Here is a 17,408-nt window from a genome sequence, read left to right on the forward strand (position 1 = left end):
CTATATAAAATATCTGAGAGGTTTAACAATAGATATTTCTGGTAAAAATTAGCCATTGGCATAGAAGACTTCTTTTTCGATATCTAGGGGTCTAGACTTTGTAAAAGGCTATCTCTACGACCTTTTTCGTCTTTTCTCTGCTGGGAGTCGAACAATCTTCTCTATTAAATCCCTCGAAACCATATACACCAATTGGATGAAGACTAAAGCTTTACATTTTAGTTGATATCTTTACAATTTAAATAGTAAACCACCCCAAAATTTTGAGCGTTACTAGGTTGCACTCATTCACTCCCCGCATTCACGATTGCGACTATGACCAACGTACGATATCCTCAAATTGCTACCCGGTAGCACTAAAAACTGAAAAAGACAGAACTCTGCACTCCTGTCTATCACTGGACGCTTCTTGAAATGTCCTGAAGACTACCTACACAATGAGTTTATTGAACTTCTCCCAAGCAAGTTTCTGCTGGAATAATTTCGTCGAAACCATCCCATCATGAACAAAAATTGTTTCCAGGAACATGAAGAGGTTATTCTTACAATATCTCAATATCTCGACGACATCAGACAATACTCCGACCCGATTTCAAAGAAGACAATTTTGGACAGTTTTAAATACCATTCAAAATGAAGCTACAACAACGATGGTCTCGAGATTGATTAAACGATTTGATTTAATATAGCACCTTTTCGCTCTTAGAAATGAAGATTAAGCCGATCATTGTAATATTCTGGTAATTATTCCATTGAAAATGCTATAAGTGATAGAGAGATCCTGCTCCCTCCAGGTATGTACTTACGCATGGGAAACAGTAATTATTGTCTGAGAGGTCGCCACATAAGTACAAAAAATCGACGATTTCCCCAGAGCACTAACCTTAACTAGAATATTGTTAGTGACTGATAGTATAATGGAGTAAGGTAAATTAGTTAACTTATCTGGTTTTGTGATGAAATGTTCGCCATTCACATTTTTTACAAACTAAGAAGCTTTGCAAGCGATGGCCTTCATCATTTTTTGAACATAGAAAGCAAACTTTGAAGAACAATCTGACACTGATAAAATAATTCTGAGCCGATTTTAATTATGGGTAAACCATACATGCAATATCATTACACACATATATAAGTCCAATCGACAGATCGATAATAAAACAAGTAAGGAAGGGCTAAGTTCGGGTGTAACCGAACATTTTATACTCTCGCAATTTATTTATTTAACTTTATTTATATTATATAATACACAATTTGACCCACATATTCGTCATATATATGTATAAAGTCCATTGAAAGTTGGAAACCATAATATTAGGTTAGAAGCACCGAGGTCCTCGTGTTCGATATATGGGGCCTTAAAAACCTATGGTCCGATTTCAGCGATTTTTAGAATGGGGCTGCCACACTATTAACATAGTATTTGTGCAAAGTTCTGCACCGATATCTTCACTAGTGCTTACTTTATATATTGTGAAGTAAACGATTCAGATCGTCTTCAAAGTTCTGGTATATAGGAAGTAGGCGTGGTTGTGAAGCGTGGTTCACAACATGTCATTGGGAATGTAAGGAAACTATTACAAACCAAGTTTCATTGAAATCGGTCGAGTAGTTCCTGTGATATGGTTTTTGACCCATAAGTATTTTTCATCATTTTCAATCTGAGTGCAGCTTTCATCTGCCATTTCTTATGTGAAATTTAGTGTTTCTGACGTTTTTCGTTAGTGACTTAACCCACTTTTAGTAATTTTCAACCTAACTTTTGTATGGGAGGTGGGCGTGGTTATTATCCGATTTCTTTCATTTTTGGACTGGACTTGGATCAGGAAGTGGCTAAAAAACGACTGCAGAATGTTTGGTTTATATAGCACTATTGGTTTGCGAGATATGCACAAAAAACTTAGTAGGGAGTAAATTATCCAAATATGCTCTTTCATAGTGCGATCCTTCATACAAAATTTTATTTCCATAGCTTTATTTATGGCTGAGTTATGGCACTTTATGTGTTTTCGGTTTTCGCCATTTTGTGGGCGTAGCAGTAGTTCGATTTTGCTCATTTTCGAAAGCAACCTTCCTATGGTGCCAAGAAATAAGTGTGCCAAGTTTCATCAAGATAGCTTAATTTTTACTCAAGTTACAGCTTGCACAGACGGACGGACGGACGGACAGACAGACATTCGGATTTGAACTCCACTCCTCACCCTGATCACTTTGGTATATATAACCCTATATCTAACTCGTTTAGTTTTGGGTGTTACAAACAACCGTTATTTGAACAAAACTATAATACTCTCTTTAGCAACTTTTGTTGCGAGAGTATAAACATTAATGTACTTAAAATAATAAATTAAATAGTATAACAAGACAACACACGGCACCATACGTAAGTAACCATATCGGCAACCGCTGTCCAGACAATGAAAGTCAGGAAAATATAAAAGGGCAAGAATTACGGAATGCAATATCTCCCGTAAATATTAATTTTTTATTCATACTTTAAATGTCCTTTAATCAAATAAATTACAGAGCTGCTTTAGTAAATTGTTGGAATCAAGACCTCGCCCACAAAACTTATTACTCATATTCACCTTCCACCGTGAGGTAGAGATTGAAAATATTTCGACACTTTCGCATGTTAAATCTGACGACATTTTTTATATTTGACTTAACTGACGCAGTCCAATTAGTCATTGTATATTTTTGTCTAAAGAAAAAAGCGCAATATAAAATAAGTTAAACAACATTTATTATAATTAAACACAAAACATAATCCCAAATCAAAATTATACTAAAAAGATTTAAGAATACCTTGTTCTATACAAACGAATAACATTTATTACAAATATAAAGATCATTATACCCACATTATATTTTCAGTATAACAATATTTTAACATATACATACATATATATATATATATATAATTCATATATACCTGTATATATGTGTACATTTTTAATGTTTTTTTTTTTTACTTTTAAGTTATAGAATTTCTTTCAGTATTATAAAGAATTTAGACTTACACATATATACATATATTTTTGTATACAATTTATAATTCTCAAATTTGTTATAGAAATTCGGTATATTGGCTTTGATGGGAAGAAATATATGCATAAATAGATAAGATATTATACACAAAGTTTTGATGAAATTATTTTAAGCTAATTTAAGTTGATTAAAAAATAAATCATGTATATATGTATTTGTATATTCGAATAGGAGTAGTCTTTAATAATATAGAAATAAGCACAATCATTAATTCACTGACACATGGTGGCATAAACGATATGGTGTGCAGATGGATACAGTCGATGCTTATTAATAGAAGGATAATAGCTTCAAACGGCGCTGCAACACGAAAGAGTTATGTAAGCAGGCGGAGGGGTCCTCTCCCCAATCTTATGGGTGGTAGCGTTGAACAAAGTACTACTCCAACTCAACGAAGGAGGTGTAAAAACAGTAGCATACGCGGACGACATAGTGCTGATGGTATCAGACATGTTTCCTTCAACAGTTAGCGAGATTATGGAAAGAGCCTTGAGAGGGTTAAACCTATGGGCCATGAATAACGGACTAGGCGTTAACCGTAATAAAACAAGCAGAACTAAAATACCCCAATTTCATCTTCCGGCGCTCAATGGTACCCCTCTCTCTCTGTCACCTAGAGCAAAATACTTAGGGATTGATATTGACACCAAAGTGAACTGGAAAATGAACATAGAAAAAAGAACAAAGAAAGCATATATGGCCTACTACACCTGCAAGAGAATCGTCAGCAGGAACTGGGGCCTTAGGCCAAATATAATCATGTGGATGTACACTGCTGTCATCAGACCAATACTTACATATGGAGCTTTGGTTTGAAGGCCTGCGTTAAAGAAACAATATAATATCAGGAAATTAAATGGACTACAAAGAGCAGCCTACGTAGGAGTCACAGGTTCTATAAGGTCCTGCCCGACCGGGGCACTTAATGTGCTTCTATGCCAACTACCCATAGACATCCACATACATAAAATAGCTGCATGCTCTGCTATAAGAATTAAGGAGTTAGGTGGATGGAATTAGAAAAACTATGGACATAGCGACATTCTGAACAGAGTTAAAGTAAATGCCATTAAATCAGATTACATTATCCCAAAGTTAGATTTCAATAATGAATTCCAGGTGAGGATACCCTCTAGACGAGAGTGGAGAAGAGGCCTAATAAGGGAAGAAGTAGCGGAGTAGGCACAGGTGTATACTCCGATGATCTTCACATTTCTCGCTCCTTCCGTCTACCGAACTTGGCTAGCATCTTCAAAGCGGAAGTACTGGGCATAGAGAAGGCCTGTGAAGCTCTATTGGCGAACTACCAAAGTATACAAAAAGCAATAATATATACAGATAGCATTGAGCACTCTGGAAGACAAAGTTCAATTAGACTTGCTCATTTTCGAAAGCAACCTTCCTATGGTGCCAAGAAATAAGTGTGCCAAGTTTCATCAAGATAGCTTAATTTTTACTCAAGTTACAGCTTGCACAGACGGACGGACGGACGGACAGACAGACATTCGGATTTGAACTCCACTCCTCACCCTGATCACTTTGGTATATATAACCCTATATCTAACTCGTTTAGTTTTGGGTGTTACAAACAACCGTTATTTGAACAAAACTATAATACTCTCTTTAGCAACTTTTGTTGCGAGAGTATAAACATTAATGTACTTAAAATAATAAATTAAATAGTATAACAAGACAACACACGGCACCATACGTAAGTAACCATATCGGCAACCGCTGTCCAGACAATGAAAGTCAGGAAAATATAAAAGGGCAAGAATTACGGAATGCAATATCTCCCGTAAATATTAATTTTTTATTCATACTTTAAATATCCTTTAATCAAATAAATTACAGAGCTGCTTTAGTAAATTGTTGGAATCAAGACCTCGCCCACAAAACTTATTACTCATATTCACCTTCCACCGTGAGGTAGAGATTGAAAATATTTCGACACTTTCGCATGTTAAATCTGACGACATTTTTTATATTTGACTTAACTGACGCAGTCCAATTAGTCATTGTATATTTTTGTCTAAAGAAAAAAGCGCAATATAAAATAAGTTAAACAACATTTATTATAATTAAACACAAAACATAATCCCAAATCAAAATTATACTAAAAAGATTTAAGAATACCTTGTTCTATACAAACGAATAACATTTATTACAAATATAAAGATCATTATACCCACATTATATTTTCAGTATAACAATATTTTAACATATACATACATATATATATATATATATAATTCATATATACCTGTATATATGTGTACATTTTTAATGTTTTTTTTTTTTACTTTTAAGTTATAGAATTTCTTTCAGTATTATAAAGAATTTAGACTTACACATATATACATATATTTTTGTATACAATTTATAATTCTCAAATTTGTTATAGAAATTCGGTATATTGGCTTTGATGGGAAGAAATATATGCATAAATAGATAAGATATTATACACAAAGTTTTGATGAAATTATTTTAAGCTAATTTAAGTTGATTAAAAAATAAATCATGTATATATGTATTTGTATATTCGAATAGGAAATTAGAAACGTAACTAGAAGAACAACATACGTCTAGCCTTTTCGGATAATACCAAAGGCATCTTTTCAAAACATTAAAAACATTTAAATTGAATTTAAACATATTTTCGTATCGAATTATACGTATGTATTTGTATTTATAATTTAAAGTGAGGGGTGGTTGGATTTGTGTTCATATTTTAGTATGCAGTGGCAATATCAAAATTCATTCATACAAAAATGTTGTGAAAAAATTTTGTGTTTTAGACTTTATTTATGCACAGGTAAAGAATCGATATATACAAGCATATTTGATATGTTTCAATAAATGTATTATAAATTACTATATTAAAAATACTTCCTCCCTATATTGGTAGTTTATTACAAAGCATTGTTATGACAAAAAGAAACACTTTTCCTATTCAGTCTTGAATATCACAGTGAAATGGGCATGCCCATATACTGTGTATAACTGTTATATTATGGTATTATATATTTTGAAGAGAATCTGTTAATAAAATTTAGTAAAAAATAAAAAAAGTGTATTTACTATTTATTGTTTTATATTGAGAATATACTATATATACATATTTGTATTTTTGTATTCAATTGGCATATATACGGCCACGAAGTGAAGTAAATCGATACAAAATCTTTAAAGCCAAGAATTTCTTATTGTTGTCTACTCAATACTTTTATAATAAAACATTACCAAGCTAAATATAATATTTTATAAGCAAAAAAATTTACATTAGAGAAACAAAGTTATATGCAATATCAATAGTACGCGAATACATTTGTGTATGTAATCACATATGCAAATATATACATAGATTAATTAATGTAAAAACTATGCAATATTAACTTGAATTATTCAAGTAAATTACATATCCCGCCTCCTTATTTATGTCTTTAATAATAATTTTATATATCCATAGTACAGAATATACTTATTTTGACTCTTTAGCTTTCTTTTTCGTCAAATCGAATTGTGCCGTTGCTAAATAATTAGAACCTTCCAAGTGAAGAGTGCTTTGTCTATTGGAGCTTCTTATTAAGCAAAATAAAGCAAGCAAGAAAAGACATGCACCCAATGCGAATAGGGCAATTATAATACCCAAACGTGCTTTTGGCGGCACAGTGGCGGCGAAACTCATCAAATCTGTTATCTCATCCGGTAATTCGTCTATACCTTCCTCAAACCACAAAATGGGAAAGACAATGTCAGGAAAATTAGCCACTTGTTTTATATCGAAAACTTGACTGACAGCTAAATTGATTTGGACTCGCGCACGAGCTCTTAAGGTAGTCCCCATCGTCTGAAATAAATTTATAATAATACAATTGATGTTATTATTAGTGGTACTCATTTAACGTTGCAATTATATAAATATAGTAAATTTGCAATATGGCAACACAAGTTAGATGAGCGCTCTTTGGCAATATTGTGGTAATATCAGCTTATTGTGAATTAATTGTGAGCATGCTTTAATTAATTGTAAGAATGCCACTGAAAAAGGTCTCGCATATTTGCAAGATTGTCGTAAAATAAAATGCATGTAAAAATTAACAGCTGTTTTACGAAATTGTAATTTTGCGATGTTGCCATACGTTTACGACGTTAAATGTGTACCACTATTAAATTACAAATACAATTGGCTTAAAGTAAAAATCAAGTAAGGAAGAGATGAAATGTTGAATCGATTACAATCTTCCGAGACATCTTAGAAATTAAACAATATTTTCGGTATAAGGTACTAAAGCGCTTATAATCGGCATCAATAGAGTTGAAAAGTATGTACATATATCTGATTTCCTCAATGTTATTTTAGCTTAGAAGTTTTCTAAATGTGAAAAGAATTTTGAGACAGTATCGTTTCTTTAATTATGATGATTCAATAATTTTGAAACCTTTGAAATAAATCATGATAATCATGAACTTGTATACAAATTCAAGAAGTTTGTTCATATATTGGTCGATTTATGTTAAAGTAGATGAAAAGTTTTAAAAAAATATTGCAAACAATATCGATGGCAATCGATCACATCACAAGAAAAGATCTAACACATTTTTCCTGAAAATTATTAATTAAGACAAAGAAAAGGTTATATTAAGAGCTAAATTCTAAGTACTTGTTTTTCGTTTGTGGGATTGTATTATTATACATATACAGTGGAACTTATCTAACTCGAATCACCATAATCCACAAAAAAACTTCGAGTTAGAGAGACTTCGAGTTATAGAATTTCCATTTAAACATAATCAGCCTTATTGTAAATTTCATGTGAATAAAGCATTACCATGAATTTTTACTTCCACACTGAAAAATTATATTCGAATTTCGGCATTCTGTCATACATATTTTTGTTTTGATTTTTTGATGTTTTTTTTTTTGGAAGCTATTAAGGAAAATTCAATTTATAAATGCGACTGTTTTAGTATAAAAACATGAATTATCCACATAACAATTATCAGTGTCGGCCCGACTTGCTTTCTACACCCCGGGGAGAATTTGTAATGGTGTATTTGAAAAGATCATGTACGAAAAATATCTGATTGGACGCACATTGGGTAGCAATCTTGTTCTTTTCTCCAGTCGGTATAGATTGTGGTCCCAATATATCGAGGAAATTATGTTACTATTCAAATGCATGCACTTTCTCCTTATTTTCTTTGGGAGCTATATTAGGATTTTCTACCAAAAGAGAGAGGAATACACTTAGACCTTAAGTCTACAGTATGACTGTCTTGTAGAATATCACAAAAGAATAGATAGTCCTCGTTATCAGCCTTAAGTTATTACCTAGGATTCCTCTGGGGCCAGACGCCCAAACTAGTTTAATCGTAACCGGTATCGCCTAAATGTGAGGGTAGACATTTCCTTACCAGTCTCGAGCAATTACTAAAGAGAATCGTCACTTCTCTGAATGATGCTACGCTTAGATACCTTTATTGCATCCACGTGCGGAAAATTTCTCATCTTCGAAAATTTTCCCCATATGTAATTTATGTTACAAAAAACACAAATGTGTAAGTTTTTTCATTGGGAATGTCGTTCACATGAAATTTACAATAAGGCTGAATATTTTTCAAAAAGCTGTAAAATATAGATTAATACACAGCTTTATTTATTTACTTCGCATACAGTTTTATGTACATATTTATGTACATTAAAACATGTATTCTGTAATTTTGCTTGTTGCAGTATGCTTTTGTTTGGTTCTTGACGTCTGTATCTCATACCTGTGTTACATGATTTATGCAATCCATAAATGTAATATCATATTATTTGTTCGCCTCCATAAGACTCTTTTAAAACCCTGCCTCGATAGTAAAATTTTTAATTTTGGTCGAGTTAGGGAAGTTTGTGTTATGGAAGGAAATAAGTATGAAATTTGATTTCTCAACGCTATTGCCAATTCAAGTTCTAGTTATGAAGCTCTTCGAGTTATGGAAGTTCTACTGTATATACATAATTGAAAACTTACCGGATGAACATCAATGAAGAATTTATGCTTCTCCTTATCGGGTGGTGAAATACCTTCCACTGCAGCGAGAAAACTATCATCACCCAAATAAAAATGGGGAAAACTCAGCATAATTGGTGAATCTTAATATATTCAGATAAAAAATTGAATTAATAAAGTGAAGTATGGATCTGTTAAATATTACTACCATATTGACAAAGTGAAACATTGAATAGCCCATTTGGTGAACAGGAAGGTACTCCTGCTGGACAGAAACACATATTTTCAGGATTCTTTTCAACATCTGAAAATACATTTTCTGGCGGTGTGAACCTATAACCGACGATGCTTTCCTTGATTTTTACTTCTTCTTCATATACAAGTGGTAAAAGTCTGCACAAATCTTTATCGTATACAAAGAGAACACGGTTCTTATCAATATGTGGTGGGAATATCGAACCATCTGTGCCATTTAATCTATTGCAGTCATCACTTAACCAGTGAGGTAGATAAGATCTTCCATTATATTTATCGATTATTCCATACTGTGTTATGTCATCCACTCCTGTGAAAATAGTAATACGATCCTAAAAAAAATAATTACATTTTAACAACATTTAAATGAAAATGAAAAATATCTTGCATTGTACTCACTGTAGACGTTCCATTTTTACCGTACATCAATCCAAATTCTTCATATGGCAACTTTTGCTCCTTGGGTACAACGTCCTTAGCTAATTTAAGAAGTGGATCCTCGTAGCCCCATAGTAGCTGACCAACAGAGACTTGAACAAATGGTTTTATTTTTAAAATATCCATTATACTGGCCATGGCAAGTCGCAAAAATCTGAAATACGATTTTTTATAAAGTAATTATGAATCCATATTTGAGTGTGTTAACATTTAGATGACAATTGATTTGATCTCAAAACTATATACCTAGCTGCGTGTTTGCTTTGAGACGTTGCACTTAACATCGGAATATTAGGAACAATTACGACATCATCCTCCATTCCAACTGACAAATCTTCTCGGAAAATGTAAACTTTTTTCAAATTATAACTCAATGTGCCGTTTTCATTTTCAACAATATTGACCTTCTCCCACGACTCTCTGAAGGGCAGAAATAAATAAAAATTAATAATTTTTTATAAATACGTATGTACTAAATATGTGATTATATTGTACCCGTATATAAAATATTAACTTTAAAAAACAGCAATATGAAATTATCCAAGTTTCATTTCGATATCTTTCATGGTTCTGGATTTATATGTTGTAAAATGAATATATAATATCATATTAATTTTAAAATTGTGTTATATGGAACAACCACTCCGATTGGGAACCGATTTCAATCACTGTTCCCAAAACCAATGTATGCAAATATGCTACTCCTTACCGTTATCTTTTTTACCTAATTTACTTGTATAGCTTTATTTGTGGCTTAGTTATAGCACTTCATTAGGTTTCGGTTACCGACATTTTGTAAACGTGGCAATCGAATTGTGCCAAAGGATGTTTATGTTCATTATTTAGGATTATAACTGTACATAGATTTTTGTATTGGCAAATTTCTTATTTTTTTTTTGTTTTAGGGCCTTATTTTAGACTAATAAATAAAATTAATCCATTTTTGGCGTAAGAAATCTAACTGATTTTGATAATAAAACTCGAACTATCTGCTGCAAAATAATGTTACACTGTACATATATAACTCCTTATCTGACTCTAGTTTTAGATGTTGCAAACAATAGTTAACCGTTACCAAAACTATTATACTCTGTGAAACAACAAAATCGTTTAGTACAGTGGTGTATACAATAAGCTAAACACTTTCATGGATTTCACATTATGTCATTTAATTTGACTTTATATTCGACAAGTCTGAATGTAAATATTCTTTAAATTTTACCATTTATGGTAGAGTTAATTTAGTATACATATAGTTGGACTTGTCGAAAGAATAATAAAGAATAAAACTTATTTCGTTTGTTCCTCTAAAATTTTGTAAATTTTTTCATTATAGTATATCAAAATATTATATATTATACATATGTATATATATCTTACCATTCAAATTAATATATTACTTACGTGTAAACATATGGCCCTACTTCATCGAGAATAGGCTTGGAAGCGTTATTCAGAAACTCGTTTGCATTTGTGACATTATAAACGTAAACAGAAATTTTCGGTTCGACAGGCGGCTTAGCCCACCATCCAAATGTTTGACTTCCTGGCCGAAGTGCAACTTGATAGTTTATTACTAAATTGATTAACGCTGTAAATTCACAAGTAACTAGAATTCCAAGAATAAGAAGGCATATTGCGATTGCTATCGTAATCCCTAAAAAAATTAGCAATGTGTTATATTATATATATGTATGTGCATATAAATATCCGGCGATTTCAAAAACTAATACAGTTGAACTTTCCTAACTCGAACCACCATAATCCACAAAAAAAACTTCGAGTTATGGAAGTTCCACTGTATATATATACTCGCGGAATGATGTTTAATGAATAATAATTATATTATTAAATATTAATTATTAATTAATTTAAATATATGGAAGATTTATACAAATGTTTCTATATTTCATTTAGTCCATTCCCATTTATACCACTAGTACATAAATTATTTAAAGTTTTCATCATCTGACTAGGGCTCCACTTTCGCCAAATCAAAGGTCTGACTAATGCTCTTAAAAATCAATAGTTTTGCTTTATTCGTAAAAGTGGAACACAATTCTTCTGTTCGCATAAATACTTCCATTCATATGATGTTAAAAAATCATTATACTTTTACTTATACACAATTTCAACTTCGCATTGTTGATATTTAATTACATTTTAAAATTTATTGTAAATCATTCGTGGTTTGACAACGTTTCGTTATTTACAAACTAAACTAAAAATATGACACTTACACCATTTTCGTAAATAAGTACTATAGAGTTTCGTACAAAATTTATGCCTACGGCCCTGCATTGCCACTTCCTGTAAAATTAAAATTAAAAAAATGTTTAAGTAAATAGTTTCCAATTATTTTTATCATAGAAAGATTTATATATGTATATGTAAATATTACTAGCTGAACAGTTAAAAATCGTATCAACAAATTATATTAGGTATTTCATCATGAGGCTTCGAAAGAGGTATCTTTAGATTCAGACAAATATTTTATACCTTTGCAATTTGCAAGGTTCTTAGGGGCGTAAATATTTGCAAGTGGGGGCAAATTTTATATTAAATATATGATATGATATCAATATATCCCATTCGATGATTATGTTGTTTGGTATATATATATATATATATGTATAACATATAGTACAATTATTTAATACACTCTAAAATAACCAGATCCATTGTATTATTGTTGTTGGAAGATACAATATTATTTCTAAATTCATTCCGGAATTCAATTCGTCTAGTCATCCTGACCTTTTGTATATGTGGACGAGGACAAGACAATATATCTCCTGTATCAAACAAACAGTCAGCGCATTCGCGACTTGGCTCTCACGTCACTATTGACAGTCATAAATAAATTTGAAGTTGTAGATAATTTTTATCTTGGAAATCAACATTAACACCAACATCAAGGTCAACATTAAAAACCAACGCAGAATCACTCTCATCAACAGGTACTACTTTAAACTGAGTAGGCCATGTCAACATCAGGTGAGACGGCATTAAAAGTATTTAAGAGAAAAGGCGGAAGATTTATGGTGCTTTGAACATTGGCAACGGCGAATACCGATGAATACAGACGATGAAACGATGAGCTTTACGTCATGTTGCCCGAATGGACGAAAACAATCCGGTGTCTACGCCAGTAAAGTAGAAGAAGAATATATGAATTTAACCTTATTTACTGAATGGTATTATCAAATATTTGCGCCCAATTTTGAGGTCAAATCACATTATACTAAACGTATTTTTTTTTTTTGTTATCTTGCAAGCTGTCCAATAATGAGGATATTAAGTTAACTAGAAAAAAATATTATACTAGGCTTATGAAGCCCAGGGAAAGTTGTGGATCAATGAGGCTGAGGTAATTCCTGAACCGATTTCACTCATTTTCATCACCAACATACATTATATTATTATATGCTCACTTAATTTGGCTAAGATATTTCACATATTAACCGATTTATAAGCTATTGACCTTCAAGCGGGCGCGCGGTCATTTGTAACGGGAGCGGGCGCGCGTAACCGAAAAGACGTTTGGGATGAATAAAAGAAATAAAGCACTAATTATTCAGTAGTTATTTATTTATTTGTACTTAGATATATTATCGTTGTCCTTAAAGTCTTTTTTATCGAAAAATGTAATTAAAATTATTAAAAAAAAAAACAATTATTAAACTAATTAACATAACTCAAATATTCGATCGTAGTCGATTCGACTACGCGCGCCCGCTTGAAGGTTAAGCCCATCGTATTTTTGAAAATCCTATAATTAGCTATATGAGAGCTAGGAGAAGTTATGACCAGATTTTAACAATTTCTGGTACAGAGACACACTATTAGAAGAAAAAGACTTCCTCTGAATTAAATTGAGATATCTGAGTTCTTCATATTCGATATCCGAGGCATTGAAAAGTTATAGTCCGATTTCGACAATTTTTTCACAAGTGATGCCACGGATCAAACACAGTATTAGTGTAAACTTTCATTTCCTTATCTTCATTGATTCCTTATGTATATATTATAAAGTGAACGAATCAGATGGAATTCAAAATTGAAATTGTCGTGGTTGTGAACCGATTTCATCCATTTTCCACACGTGTCATCAGGGTGTCTAGAAAATATTACATGCCGAATATTGAAATCTGTCGAGTAGTTCCTGAGATATGGTTTTTGACCCATAAGTGGGCGATGCCACGCCCATTTTCCATTTTGTAAAAAAATCTCAGTGCAGCTTCCTTCTGCTATTTCTTCTGTAAAATTTAGTGTTTCTGACGTTTTTCGTTAGTGAATTAACGCACTTTTAGTAATTTTCAACCTAACATTTGTATGGGAGGTGGGCGGGGTTAATATCCGATTTCAACTATATTCATGATGTATGGTGGAGTACGTAAGGGAACCAACTGCCTAAAGTTTGGTTTATATAGCTTTATTGGTTTACGAGATATATACAAAAAACCTATTTTGGGGCGGGCCACGCCCACTTCCCCAAAAAAATTACATCCAAATATGGCCCTTACTAGGACGATCCTTTGTACCATATTTTACTTGTATAGCTTTGTTTATGGCTTAGTTATGACACTTTATGTGTTTTCGGTTTTCGCCATTTTGTAGGCGTGGCAGTGGTCCGAGTTTGCCCATTTTCGAAAGCAACCCTCTCAAGTACCAAGGAACATATGTATGTGCCAAGTTTCGTCAAGATATCTCAATTTTTACTCAAGTCATCCGTTGCACGGACAGACGGACGGACGGACGGACATACAGACATTCGGATTTTGACTCGTCTCGTCGCCCTGATCATTTTGATATACATAACCCTATATCCAACTCGTTTAGTTTTATGACTTACAAACAACCGTTATGTGAACAAAACTATAATAATTGTAGTTAAAATTATTTTTCCAACGTTTTTCGAAAATCACTGTATGAAACGTCTGAAACGAATATTATATTTATATACGTATATATATATGTGAATATATACGCTATGTATAAATATGTTTATATATGTATGAGTAGATACCGAATTATATATAATCAGTACAAGGTCCATAATCTGTTGATCGCATACTAACTTATATATACATACATAAGCTTACTACCTTGGCCGGGGTCGCAAATCTGTATAAATTAAATTCGTAATTAAAAGAGCCGTTTATATCATTGCGAAATTATAAATACATTTTTAAATGGAAAAAGGCATGCTAATAAAAACTCTAGCTATTCATATTTTAAAATACATATTTTGTGTCTGTAATTAAAATTTTGGTATTCCACTCACGTTTCCTTCGAGGTAATGACTCATTTTTTTCTGGACATTAATATTTTTAAGGTATTGTACAAAAAACAAATACAAACATACGAGTGTGTGCTGCCATATCAATTCAATAATCATAAAGATCTGTTTATCAAAATAATTATTATGTGCATGCGTCTGCATATACATATATGTATATACTTGAACTCGAAAAGAGTTATGAATAAAGAAGCGACACAGAAGAAAGACAAGATCGAACAAAAGTGGCATGCAATTATATTCCAAGGTGATCAAGAAGCATTTCAACATTTATTTGCGCTGATATGAAAGCGCATGTTTACATACATATGTACATCCATAAAAAATAATAATACGGGTATTTGCGTACATATGTATGTATATGTGTGTATATGTAAAGATAGCTTTATAATATACTTATATATGTATTATGTACATAAGATATATAATAAACAAAAGCAATGAACCAAATGCAGCTATCGAAATACTTAGCAAATATAAGCATTTACATGCATGCTATAAATGCTTTTATGTACCTATTTCATTGCAGTTGGGTATAATTTTATATAACATGTACTTGTATTCATTTAATAAGTATCGGAAAGACTGTATATATATGTATATTTATGTGGAAAGGCAGCTTAAAAAGCATACGCATATAAACCAAACTCTATTTAATTGCATTTTTGGTTTTTATTAACAAACGATATGTCCAATATACACATGGTATGTACATAACGATGATTTCGAAATGGAACTAACACATACAGACAAAAATGCTCACAAATTCACTAACACTTACGCTCACATACTCTCAAACAATGTATATGTGATCGGTTTGCTCGTATACTTATGCTTGTATCTACTAAACACACTGAATTTGATGTACGTTTTTAATATATAGACATTCGCACACCATGAAATATACGCACGCATATATTTTATTATATACCTAATTTATATTAAAGTTTCTTATACACGTAAAAATGAAGAAAGTTAAATTTTGTCATTTAACCGCTGGAACTGGAGTTAGATAAAAATTAAGACTTTTATTAGTACGATACCCACTAATTAAATTTGCATATATGTATATGTATGTATGTACATTAATGTTTAAAACTGCTACCTTAAAACTTTTCACGCTTTTCACGAGTCGAACTTCAGAAAGACGATTTTTAATGTATAGAAAAATGCAACAAACTAAGCCACTTGGCATACGATGCCACCGATGTCTCTGGAAGACTAAAGACAAGACGTTGATTGCAGATTGAACATTGTAGTATTGAAAACAAAACCTGCTCAGTAGGTTGTACTTTGCTCAAACTTTTACAACAATCACAACTCAGTAGAAGTTTTGGATAAGAGATAATAACTAAACGGAATTGAGCTTGTACAAAGAGTTTGATGCGGAGCTTTCAAACTTTTAATTTTTAAATAAATGCATAAATAGCCTATTCGTTTATTTTCATCCATAAAAAAAGCTAACTAAAAGTCACAGATATTCTCTTATATTGTAAGGTTCTCTCTGTTGATACATGGATGTTTTTACTAACAAGTTTGTCGCTTTATTGAAATCTTTTGTTTTTAATTTACGATTTATGAGTAACGCGCAAAAACACTTCAGAAATTTTTAAATTGAAAAAAGTTCATGTTCCATTGAAATGTACATTTTGCTTATGCAAAGAAAAAAATTACATATATCTCATTAAATAAAAGAAAATTGCGTTAGTTACACTATTTATAACTCAAGAATAACTGAACCAATTTGGTTGAAATTTGGTTTGTAGCTTAGAAGGATATTGGATAATTTATTCCAATCTCATGATGAGAACGTGAATAAACTGTGGTATAAAAAATGCAAGTTGAAACATTTATTATTCAAAACATCCGAAAGGCGTTTATTTCATAAATATGAAAACAAAAAAAAAAAACAAAAATGTATCAGTCAAAACATCAATGTTGCCGTTCATTTGATACAAGTGGAAAACAAAACGTAACTGACAACAAACATAATGTTGTCTATGGTTGAATATTCGACGATTTGAAATTAGTTTTAGGTCACTTTTCGTGCGAGATACAACATTGCAAAAGCAGTTGCCTCTTCGAGAATAGCAACCACCAATCAGTATTGAAAATGGAATGGATAATGTCTCTATAATTTACTTGATTAAGCTTCGTCTATTTATAAATATTCTCTTATATAATTTTTAAACTGTCGGTCTGTATTTTTTGTTGTGTTATATTGATTTGGTATGAAAATTTTTGCAGATATATGATATAACTTTTTATACTCTCTAACAGAGAGTATTATTGTTTTGTTCACCTAACGGTTGTTTGTAAGTCCTAAAACTAATTGAGTTAGATATAGAGTTATATATATCAAA

The 17,408-nt window shown here is 31.7% G+C and overlaps 1 protein-coding gene across 1 annotated transcript; it reads right to left on the minus strand.

Moving 5' to 3' along the window:
- Nucleotides 1–2,724: 2,724 nt before the first annotated feature.
- LOC105219845 (scavenger receptor class B member 1) lies at nucleotides 2,725–16,329 on the minus strand. Its single transcript, XM_011196179.3, has 8 exons — nucleotides 16,151–16,329; nucleotides 11,984–12,053; nucleotides 11,148–11,400; nucleotides 9,990–10,163; nucleotides 9,705–9,897; nucleotides 9,259–9,637; nucleotides 9,072–9,193; nucleotides 2,725–6,901 (listed from the first exon to the last, which is right to left on the minus strand). The coding sequence occupies exons 1-8, from the start codon at nucleotides 16,238–16,240 to the stop codon at nucleotides 6,533–6,535; spliced, it is 1,650 nt and encodes a 549-aa protein (XP_011194481.1). The 5' UTR covers nucleotides 16,241–16,329; the 3' UTR covers nucleotides 2,725–6,532.
- Nucleotides 16,330–17,408: the final 1,079 nt, after the last annotated feature.

The sequence above is a fragment of the Zeugodacus cucurbitae genome, chromosome 6 (assembly GCF_028554725.1).
Source record: "Zeugodacus cucurbitae isolate PBARC_wt_2022May chromosome 6, idZeuCucr1.2, whole genome shotgun sequence".
Classification (NCBI taxonomy): Eukaryota; Metazoa; Arthropoda; class Insecta; order Diptera; family Tephritidae; genus Zeugodacus; species Zeugodacus cucurbitae.